The 12,294-nt window shown below is 41.9% G+C and overlaps 1 protein-coding gene and 1 pseudogene across 1 annotated transcript; both read right to left on the reverse strand.

Moving 5' to 3' along the window:
* Nucleotides 1-900: 900 nt before the first annotated feature.
* On the reverse strand, nucleotides 901-4,440 carry LOC138349218 (uncharacterized; annotated as a pseudogene).
* A 3,393-nt stretch (nucleotides 4,441-7,833) lies between these two features.
* LOC138349219 (uncharacterized) lies at nucleotides 7,834-11,100 on the reverse strand. The gene is made up of 2 exons (XM_069299545.1): nucleotides 8,611-11,100; nucleotides 7,834-8,505 (listed from the first exon to the last, which is right to left on the reverse strand). The coding sequence occupies exons 1-2, from the start codon at nucleotides 11,098-11,100 to the stop codon at nucleotides 7,834-7,836; spliced, it is 3,162 nt and encodes a 1,053-aa protein (XP_069155646.1).
* Nucleotides 11,101-12,294: the final 1,194 nt, after the last annotated feature.

Here is a 12,294-nt window from a genome sequence, read left to right on the forward strand (position 1 = left end):
AGATTTGGGATTCAATAACTTCATCATGCTCAATATAATCACAATTATATAATCACGTTCATGCATGCATGCAATTAAGCACATAGCAGGGTTTACAATACTATCAATACATATCATTCGCTATTAAGAGTTTACTACGAATATCGTAAGAGAAACCCTAACCTACCTCCACCGAAGATTCGTGATGAAGCAAGCAAATTTTCCCAAAGCTTTGTGTTTTTCCCTTCTCGATCGTCTCTCTCTTTCCCTTGTTCTTTCTATTTTCTTTATTCAAACACTCTTTCTTTTACCCTAATTAGTATATAATTAAGAATAAAAGATAGCAATAATAACCCACTAATTAACTTAAGGTTACCTCTTTTAACCCCCAAGTAATTAGACTTATTAACATTAACCCACTAACATTATAATTATAGCAGGAATAGTCAAAAACGTCACTTTAAAACATAACCAGAATTCCGACTTTAATAGGGATTACGCAACCTGTGACGGCCCGTCGCGCCTGTGACGGTCCGTAATGCAGGTTCGTCAGAGACTCGATTTCCTTAAGGAGTCTGTGACGGCCCGTCGTACCTACGACGGTCCATCCTGCACTTCCGTCACGACGTTCAGAGAATCGTTCCCTGTTCCAAATTCTTAAGAGTTGAAGTGTTTTGAAACGGTGGATCACGACGGTTCGTCGTGCCTATGACGGTCCGTCCTGCAGGTCCGTCATAGAGTTCAGAGAGTCGATGTCAGCACCCAAATTTCAGAATTTCTAAGTGTTTTGGGACGAGACACCCTCGACGGTCCGTTGTGCCCATGACGTTCCGTCGTGGGTTCCGTCGTCTCAGCCTGTTTTTCCAGAAATAAAATCTGCTGCTCAAAATGACTAAACAGGTCGTTACATTAGATACCAATTTACCCATCGTTCGTCCCCGAACGATCACAAGAAGGAGAATAAGGGCGAAAAGGAGTACATGAATCTGTGAATAGGTGTGGATATCTTTCTCGCATATCAACCTCCTTCTCCCAAGTGGCTTCTTTAACGGGTCGATTCTTTCATTGAACTTTGATGGATGCAATCTCCCTTGATCTCAACTTGCGAATTTCTCTATCTAGAATAGAAACAGGCTCCTCCTTATAGGACAAATTCCTATCAAGAAAAACTGAATCCCAACGGATAATATAGTTTCCATCCCCATGGTATCTTTTCAACATCGACACATGAAATACCGGATGTACCCCGGACAGCCCTGGAGGCAAGGCTAACTAATAAGCCACCTCCCCTACTCGCTTGAGTACTTCAAATGGTCCAATATACCTTGGACTTAGCTTAACCTTTTTTCCAAACCGCATCACCCCTTTCATGGGCGAAACCTTCAGCAAGACTTGTTCTCCCTCCATGAACTCTAAGTCTCTAACCTTTCGATCTGCATATTCTTTTTGTCTACTTTGCGCCGCTAGAAGCTTTTCTTGAATAGATTTCACCTTCTCCATCGAATATCTCAAGAGATCAGTACCCCAAGGTCTAACCTCAAATGCATCAAACCAACCAATGGGGGACCTACATCTCCTACCATACAATGCTTCAAATGGGGCCATATCAATTCTTGAGTGATAGCTATTGTTTTAGGAGAACTCTGCTAAAGGTAAGAAGCTATCACAATGGCCACCAAACTCTATCACACATGCACGAAGCATATCCTCCAACACTTGAATCGTTCGCTCAGACTGACCATCGGTCTGAGGATGGAACGCAGTACTAAGGTCCAACCTAGTACCCAATTCCGCATGCAATGTTTTCCAAAACTTAGAAGTAAACTGCGTACCTCTATCTGATTTGATGGATAGTGGAACCCCATGCAACCGAACAATTTCTGAGATATAGATTTTGGCTAACTTCTCTGCATTGTAAGTCACCTTGACCGGAATGAAATGAGCAGACTTAGTTAACCTATCAACAATCACCCAAATAGAGTCATACATACCCAATGTCTTTGGAAGACCAACCACGAAGTCCATTGCAATTCTCTCCCACTTCCATTCAGGAATGGGCATTCTCTGAAGTGTTCCTCCGGGTCTCTGGTGTTCATACTTTACTTGTTGACAGTTTGGACATTTGGCGATAAAGTTCACAATATCACGCTTCATTCTACTCCACCAAAAGTGTTGCCTTAGGTCACGGTACATCTTGGTTGCACCCGAATGTATTGAATACGTTGAATTATGAGCCTCTGTCAGAATAGTGTTGATCAAATCGTCAACTCGGGGTACACATACCCTTCCCTTGATTCTCAAAACACCTTCCTCATCGATTTGTGCTTCCTTAGCCTCTCCTCGCAACACTTTATCTTGGATCCGGATCAATTTCTCATCATTAAACTGTTTTCCTTTAATCTTGTCAAGAAAAAAAGATCTTGCCTCCACACAAGCCAACAATCTTCCCTTCTCATTTACTTCTAACCTCATAAGGTCGTTAGCCAGAATCTGAACTTCTCTAGCCAATGGGCGTCTAGAAGCTTGCAAGTGATCTAGACTTCCCATACTTCCCGCCTTTCTACTTAAAGCATCCGCTACAACATTCGCCTTCCCCGGATGATACAGAATAGTGATGTCGTAGTCCTTCAGTAGTTCCATCCATCTTCTCTGTCTCAAGTTCAAATCTGTCTGAGTAAAGACATACTGTAGGCTACGATGATCCGTATAGACCTCACACTTAACCCCATATAAATAGTGTCTCCATTGCTTTAATGCAAACACTACCGCGGCCAATTCCAAATCATGAGTTGGGTAGTTACGTTCATGCACTTTTGATTGTCTTGAAGTATAAGCAATCACATTCTTCTCTTACATTAGAACTACACCCAAACCCGAATAGGATGCATCACAATAGACAATGAAATTCTTACCTTCCACTGGCAAAGTGAGAATGGGTGCGGTAGTCAACAAAGTCTTGAGCTTCTGAAAGCTTTCTTCACACTCATCCGACCATACAAATGGAACATTTTGCTTAGTCATGTTCGTCAGTTGGGAAGCAATAGAAGAGAATCTCTTGACAAATCGGCGGTAGTAGCTAGCTAACCCAACAAAGCTCCTTATTTCTGACACATTAGTAGGTCTTACCCAATTCTTTACTGTCTCAATCTTAGAAGGATCCACCATCACTCCATCCTTACAAACCACGTGCCCCAAGAAGGACACTGCATCTAGCCAAAACTCACACTTAGAGAACTTGGCATAAAGCTTTTTCTCCCTCAACATTTCCAATACCATTCTCATATGCTCCTCATGTTCTTTCTTGCTCTTTGAGTATATCAGTATATCATCAATAAATACGATCACGAAGAGGTCCAAATATGGCTTAAAAATCCCGTTCATCAAGCTCATGAACGCAGCAGGGGCATTCGTAAGACCAAAAGACATCTCTAAAAATTTGTAATGCCCATACCTTGTTTGAAAAAGCAGTCTTTGGCACATTCGTTGCCCGTATTTTCAATTGATGATAACCGGATCTCAAGTCAATCTTAGAGAAGACACAAGCACCTTGTAACTGATCGAACAAGTCATCAATGCGAGGAAGAGGATACTTGTTCTTTATGGTTACCTTGTTTAGTTGTCTGTAGTCTATACACATTCGAAAACTCCCATCCTTCTTCTTCACAAACAAAACCGGAGCACCCCAAGGAGATGCACTTGGTCTAATAAAGCCTTTGTTTAACAACTCTTGAAGTTGGGCTTTTAACTCTCTTAACTCCACGGGAGCCATTCTATAAGGGGGAATAGAAATGGGGCGAGTACCCGGTTCAAGGTCAATACAGAAATCAATATCCCTATCTGGTGGCATACCAGGAAGATCTAAAGGGAACACATCCAGAAACTCACGGACCACCGAAACCGACTCAATCGAAGGTACTTGGGTAATGTCATCCTTGAGATGTGCCAAGAAAGCTAAACACCCTTTACTAACCATTTTCTTAGCACGAAGAAAGGAGATGATACGCACCGGATTGGAAGTGTAGTAACCCTCCCAAACTAACGGATCTGTCCCAGGCTTGGCTAACGTCACCGTTTTAGCATTACAATCCAAGATCGCAAATTGCAGAGAAAGCCAAGTCATACCCAGAATTACATCAAAATCATCCATTTCTAAGAGAACCAAATCTACATAAGTGTTGCTCCCCACAAAGTTCACCAAACAAGACCTATATACCTTTTCAACTACCACAGACTCACCCACCGGAGTAGAAACACGAATAGGCATATCAAGTAATTCACAATGTAAATTTAGACCATTAGCAAATGAGGAAGATACATAAGAAAATGTGGATCCAGGATCAAACAATACAGAAGCCATGCAATCACAAACCAGAAGATTACCTGTGATGATAGCATCAAATGCCTCCGCTTCAGACCGCCCAGGGAAAGCGTAACAATGGGCCCTATCGTTTGTCTGTCCATTGCCCCTACCATGTTGTGATGTAGTGGTTCCAGTTTGCCCATCACCTCGGCCATTTTGGTGACCACCATTACCTTGACCACCATGTCCTCCAGAATAACGGCCTCTACCATGACCACCTCTACCTCTAGCCATTGGGGGTCTATAACTCTGTTTTGGACAATTTCTCCTAATATGTCCAGTCTCCCCACATCCATAACACTCTCTAGAGTCAAGCATAGGTCTCTCAGAGAAGTGTTGACCGGTTGGAGGTGGACCCCCAACTACAGTTTGTAGTGAAGACTGAATGGGTCGAACTGAGTAACGTCCGGAACCTTGTCTTCTAGAGTAAGAACCATTAAACTCACCTCCCTTTCGAAACCTTTTTGATGTCGATGTCGTGGTGAAGTCATCTGGCTTCACTCCTTCCACCTCTATCACGAAGTCTACCACCTTTTGGAAGGATTTTGCCGTAGCCGCTACCTGTAAGGCTGAAATCCGTAACTCTGACCTCAACCCCTTCACAAAACGGCAAATCCGCTCTTGTGGACTGAAACATAGTTGGGTGGAATACTTGGATAATGCAAGAAACTTAGCCTCATATGCATTGACCGACATCCTACCTTGCTCTAGGCTCAAGAACTCATCCCTTTTCCTATCCCTCAAAGTTCAGGGGATATACTTCTCCATAAACAAGCTAGAGAATGAGGCCCAAGTCATAGGTGGTGCCTCTGTTGGTTGACACTCAATATGTGACCGCCACCACATTTTGGCGTTCCCTTGAAACTGATAACTCACGAACTCAACACCAAACCGTTCTACTATACCCATCTTGTGTAGTAGCTCATGACAGTCAACCAGAAAATTGTAACCATTCTCAGATTCCACACCCTTGAAGACTGGAGGTTTCGATTTCAAGAACTTACTGAAAAGTTCATGTTGATTATTTGTCATTATAGGCCCAGTAGTCAGACGTGGAAACGTGCCTATGTCCAATGAGGCATCCATACGAGGAGCCATAGTGGCTGCATGTTGTACCTCTGAAACTGGAGGTGTTGGTGCATAAAACACTGGAGGTGCCTGACCCTGATCGGACAACCCACTAAGATAAGCGAGCACCTGATTTATCATCTCTGGGGTAGGCTGGGGTGGCAATCCCTCATTCTGCACTTGTTCCTTTTCCCCATCCTCCCCTTCTCTTATTACCTCCTCAGTCGGTGGAGGAGTCACTGCCCTCGTATTAGATGGGCTAGGTGCTCTTCCTCTTCCCCTAGAAGACGTCCTCCCACGACCTCTACCACGGCCTCTTGCCACTGCTCTTCCTCGAGCTACAGCCCCAGTGGCTGGCTCAGACGCACCCTGTCCCGCCGGTGCTGGTGATGGTGTTGGCGTAGTCATTGCTCTAGTTCTAACCATCTGCGAAAGAGAGTGAAGATGGTCAGATACCAATTTGTATCTCCTAGATACCAATTGGACCAAAGAAATAGCACGAAAGAAAGAAAGAAAGAATGGAATTTTCCTAATGTCTTATAGCCTCTTAAAGAAAAGTAAAGGAGTCCCCCTACCGTTCCTTAAGACTCTACTAGATTCGTTCTTGTGTGATGAGACCAACGAACCTAATGCTCTAATACCAAGTTTGTCACGACCCAAATCCTGGCCGCGACTGGCACCCACACTTGCCCTCCTATGTGAGCGAACCAACCAATCTAAACCTTAACATTTCAATATAATATCAACAGAAAGTAATGCGGAAGACTTAAACTCATTAATAAAATCAATAACTATTATTATTCCCAAAATCTGGAAGTCATCATCACAAGAACATCTACTTCAAATTACTAAATATAAGAGTTTCTAAGAAGCTAAAAATACATAAAAGCTAGTCCATGCCAGAACTTCAAGGCATCAAGACATGAAGAGGAAGATCCAGTCCAAGCTAGAAGCATTAGCTCACCCTGAAGATCCGATGTGACGAAGACTGGCTAGAGTTGCGGTTGAGTTGAAGACGATGGTAGGTTTGCTGCACTTCACAAATAACAAAGAAGAAAACATAATGTAGGGGGTTAGTACAAAACACGGGTACTGAGTAGATATCATCGGCCAACTCAAAATAGAAAACAATATATACCAAGTAATATCATAAAATCAACTATGATACTCAACATGTAGCAACAACAAGTACTATATCATTAACAATTACCGTCAAGTTCACACATGAGGACTCAAGCCTCAATACCATACTCATTTGGGAATTATGTTCATTTGATTGAGTATATTAACATCTTTCAAGATTCATTATCTTTATTTCTCTTGTGTCTGTACGTGACACTCCGATCCCCTAAATCTACGTGTCGGTTCGTGACACCCGATCCCCTAATTCTACGTGTCGGTTTGTGTCACCCGATCCCCTAATTCTACGTGTCGGTTCGTGACACCCGATCCCCTAAATCTACGTGTCGCTTCGTGAAACCCGATCCCCTAAATCTACGTGTCGGTTTGTGACACCCGATCCCTTAATCTCCTTCTATCAACTCATCAAGCCTTCTCTCTTACCAAGGCCTCATCATTAAAAGATATTAGGTTTTTATCAAGATTTGGGATTCAATAACTTCATCATGCTCAATATAATCAAAATTATATAATCACGTTCATGCATGCATGCAATTAAGCACATAGCAGGGTTTACAATACTATCAATACATATCATTCGCTATTAAGAGTTTACTACGAATATCGTAAGAGAAACCATAACCTACCTCCACCAAAGATTCGTGATCAAGCAAGCAAATTTTCCCAAAGCTTTGTGTTTTTCCCCTTCTCGATCGTCTCTCTCTTTCCCTTGTTCTTTCTATTTTCTTTATTCAAACTCTCTTTCTTTTACCCTAATTAGCTTTTACCACTAAAGCCAATATCCATCAGACCACAGGCTTCAATAGCCGCAATAAAATCCATGCTTTTTTTCATATTGTATGGCAATCCTCCTAGTTTTTCCTCAACATCGGAAATAACATTGTAATCCCCTACTGCACACCAAGGATTAATGTTAGTAGAAGCATGATGAATTAATTTCTCCCATAAAGGTCTCCTTAGATAGTCTTTGCATTTTGCATAAATAAATGTACTAGTAAATTGGTATTGTAATTCATTGTGTTTCATGTCACAAGTAATTTGCTGCTCATCTTCATCAAGAATATTGCAATCAATATCACTGTTCCAGAAAACCCAAATCTTACTATTGCAATTACTAATAGCATTGTCCATGTTTAATTCCATTTTGAATCTCTGGATATTAGTACTATCTGAGAAAGGTTCCAAAATAGCAATAATAGATAGATGATGCATTTTCTTAAGCAGTTTGAGTCTTTCCACCACTCCTTGGTTATTGATCCCCCTCACATTCCATATGATTGTACTAATCATTGAGAGGATTTGGATGAGAACAATCTAGTGTTGGGTCTGCCAGCAGTGACAGTTTTAGCATCCTGTTTGGTGAAATGGAACCTTTCCTGTTGGAAACTCCTTGGAGATAGGCTTTGGTTCATAGTAGCCTGATGAACTTCTTTCTCTATTGTCTGATCTCTGTATGGACTGAAGGCCCTAATAAGAGCCTCACTAGTCTCATCATTATCATCCCATTCCTCTATAGAATGCTCATCCTCAATTGCATCCTCTTCATAGTTAAGGGCTGCATATTCATCCTCCACAGGCTGTGATAGTCTTTGGCTGTTTTGTTGCTGTTTGTGATGCTGTTCAGCTTTGGTTGGAGTCATATATTGGACTTGTAATGGAGATATGTCCAGACCATGGTTGTCATCTACCATTACAAATCTATTGCATGTTTCCTCCCTCAGCCCATGTTTCTGCTCTTTATCCTTGTGTTGCTGTCTTTCTTGCCTTCTTTTTTCAGCATCCCTTTTTTGCTTACTAGGCTTGTTTTTACTCTTGGAAATACCTCCAATATCCATCTTACCACTTTGTTCCCCTTGATCAGTACCCTGCTTTTTCCCAGTTTGTTGTTGCACACTTTTTTCCTTGGTGCTCTGTTTGCAGCTGTCTCTTTGTTGAGAGTTTTGTTCAGGCTGTTGATCCTGCTATTTCATAATAGTATAGGCATCCCTAAGGTCTCTATGGTCAATCCTATGGTCATCCAACCCCTCATGCATAACATGAGGCAAACTCCCCCCTTTGGTAACCCCTTCCTGCAAGTTAGTGGGCATCTCCTTACTCCCCCCATCCATACCTCCACAGACTTCCACAGTATGACCAGTCTCAACATTTATTAAATTGGGGGTTTTGGGACTTGGGAGAGATAAGTCAATACCTGGGATCTTCTTGCTATTTCTTTCAATATTTTGTAGATTGACATTTTGGTTTGCACTGCTTGCATTTGCTTCCTTTGATACCTGCTTCCCTGTTTGTTGATTGTCCTGGATTTCCTGCACTTCAAGATGTGAGAAAGTATTTTGAGTTGGGAGAACATTTATACCTGTAATTGTTTGTTCTTTTTGATTGTTGCCATTAGTTGCTTGCATTGGTGGGGTGACTGGTCTCCATACAGCTTTGGAGTTGACATGTTCTTGCTGTTTTTGATGTTTTTTCTTTTGAGTTTTCCATTGCTCCTCATTTGTCTCTCCTTGTTTCCTCTGATCAGTCTGCAATTGAGTAGCATTCCTGTGTTGTTGGTTGATCATTTGAGCCCTTGTTTGATTCATGTCACTTGCTTGCCCTGTTCCTCCTTGTTGGCTTTTTGTTTGTTGATTGGAACTCTTTGAAATATCCTCTCTTGTGCTTTTTCCTTGCTCCTGGCTTTTTCCTGCACCTATTTCTTTACTGTTTTTGCCTTCTTCCAACTCCTTTTTTTTTATTTCCTCATCCCTTCTTTTAATAGTACAGTCTTCATTCTTATGCCCTTGATGTCTACAATAGAAACAGTAGCTAGGGATGCTTTCATAATCCACTTTCAGCCACCTTCCTTTGTTGGGGTTAGCATTTTTAAAACCCAACCAAACATGGGAAGGTCTTTCCTTGGTGAGATCAACTTGGACTTTCACTCTAATGGTGCTACCCCTAGTTCTTTGAGAAGTAGGTGAGTCTAGGAACAGAACTTTCCCTATACTTTCCAAGATGGTCGATAGGAATACTTTGTTGTAACAATGCCAAGGCAAACCTGGTATAGACACCCATATAGGCACAATAGGTGTTTCTTCTTCAGGTGTAAAATCTGGGGTCCATGCTTGTATTCTCATGGCCTGGCCCTCAATAATCCTTTTCAACTTAGTCCAAACAGTTTGATAATCTAATTCATTGTCCAAATCAATATATACATGCCTAGAGTTAAAGTGAGTGATCTTAATCCCCCCCATCAATTGAGTTTGTTGAATAAAACTCTTTCTCACTTGTTCCATCCTTGGCATAGTGTTTGTAAACTTCCCAACAAGAGTGTATTTGCAAATTTCAGCTAACATCACATAGTAATCATTTTCATCTATTAGGACTGCAGGGAGTCCTTGTTTAGTTGTGTGAATAGGCTCATTAAGGCTAATAGGGATTTCATTTTGAGCCTGGTTATATCTAAGTCTAGCAGCAAAAGATTGAATCACTGTATAAGGTGCAGGTTCTGCATTGGTATCACTGTTGGCATTATTCTTAACATGCTGCCCTTGTTGTTGGCTTGAAGTGTGTCTAATACTAATATGATTGAAAGGCCCATCATGTTTGTTAACTTTATCAATTTGAGAGTTGTGATCATACCTTGAGAAGTTGTCAGAAATCTTAGGGAAATTGTTGTGATATGCGTCTTTATCCTGATCCCTTGTGTTGCCGACAATACCTTCCACCTGTTTATGATTGTGCATTGAATGCTCAGGCTGCTTGATAATGTTTTCTTGCATTGGATTGGCTTTTGCTCCCTCTCTACTCTTGAATCCTTCTTTAGTTTGGTGATTCTGCTTGCTTTGATGATCAGTAGTTCCCATTGTTTGATCTTGCCTAAGTCCATCTTTGGTATGCATTCTTGTCGTAGCACCTTGTCGATCAATCAACTTGTCCCCCTGTTTTTTGTTGCTTTGAGTAACATTTCCTTCCATGGCTGATGAAGCATGTGCTTGAACATTCCTTATCTCATTTCGATTGCAACTGGAGTATTCCCCAGAATTTTTTAAGTTCTGTAGTTGTTCGTGGCCTTCGTGGGTAGTCTGAGCATGGATGCTGTTGTTGTTATGGATTTCTCTCTTAGCCTTGTGAAGTGAGGTTGTTACTGGAGTCTTTTGCTCCTGAGAACCCTGTTTTTCTATTGAGGCGCCATTGATTCCGACATTCGAAGTTGCAGCATCGCCGGAGTTTTCGCCGCCGGCGAGTTCACCATCTATTTGCCTCGAATTTGGTTCAAAAGATTCCTCCTCCATTGGAGAACAAACCCCAGTACTCAAAATAGTTCGAGTCTGACCGGAGGTCACTCGAAAACGAAGGCGCATCTCAGGCGATTCAGTCGCGACTTCGCAAAAATTCGCCTCTTGCTTCTGAGCTATTAAGACGGTGGAACTTGCTGATTTTTGAACTGGTAGTAGATCATGATGAGGAGAATTCATTTCTCTACTTTGTTCCTCTTGATTTCTACCCGAATTCCTTGAGGAAATGTTTTCGCGACGTTCGACGAACAGCCTTTCACCAACCGCAGTTTCCATCGCATCTTTCTCCTGCGATTTTGAGACGTTCAGGGTAATTCTAGGTGCGTGTTAATCTGTGGGGTGGAGCACATCCTCCGGGAAGCAAACTGGGTAGCAGACTCACTCTCCAAACACAGCCACTGCACCACAAGCCCTCAAATATACATCAATAACACTCAATTACCTAAAGAAGCTCAAGCATACTATCGAATGGACCTACTGAACATGCCTAGTTTTAGAAGAAAAAAGACTAAGAAGATTTTTGATCCCCCTTGATGGGATTACCTTTTCAACCTAGCTATCCCCAAATAGTATAGCTACTTTGAATAGGTATAGGTAGTTTATAGATTCTCTTGTATAAGGGAGAGTCTCCCTAATTTATGTTTCCTAGATACTTTGTAACGAGAGGAGTCCTCTCCTTAGACGCTTAGTATTTCGGTTTCACCTTCCATGTAAGGGGAGGAGTTAACATTCATTAGGAAAGTTGACTCCAAACCACCTAGGATTGGAGGTTAGGTTTATGCCCCCCTCCTTGTATTTTTCTTTTTTGTATTAATGATAAGGCCTGGGGGTGTCGCTCAGCCCCTACCCCTCCAAGGGTTATTCAAATAAAAAAAAAAAAATTAGTATATAATTAAGAATAAAAGATGGCAATAATAACCCGCTAATTAACTTAAGGTTACCTCTTTTAACCCCCAAGTAATTAGACTTATTAACATTAACCCACTAAGTTTATAATTAAAGCAGGAATAGTAAAAAACGTCCCTTTAAAACTTAACCAGAATTCTGACTTCAACTGGGATTACGCAACCTGTGACGGCCCGTCGCGCCTGCGACGGTCCGTCATGCAGGTTCGTTAGAGACTCGATTTCCTTAAGGAGTCTGTGACGGCCCGTCGTAGTCCGTCCTGCACTTCCGTCATGACGTTCAGAGAATCGTTCCCTGTACCAAATTCTCAAGAGTTGATGTGTTTTGAAACGGTGGATCACGATGGTTTGTCGTGCCTGTGACGGTCAGTCCTGCAGGTCCATCACAGAGTTTAGAGAGTCGATATCAGCACCCAAATTTTAGAATTTCTAAGTGTTTTGGGACGACACACCCTCGACGGTCCGTCGTGCCCATTACGTTCCGTCCTAGGTTCCGTCGTCTCAGCCTGTTTTTCCAGAAATAAAATTTGCTGCTCAAAATGACTAAACAGGTTGTTACAGCAAC

The sequence above is a fragment of the Solanum lycopersicum genome, chromosome 6, assembly GCF_036512215.1.
Source record: "Solanum lycopersicum chromosome 6, SLM_r2.1".
Lineage (NCBI taxonomy): Eukaryota > Viridiplantae > Streptophyta > Magnoliopsida > Solanales > Solanaceae > Solanum > Solanum lycopersicum.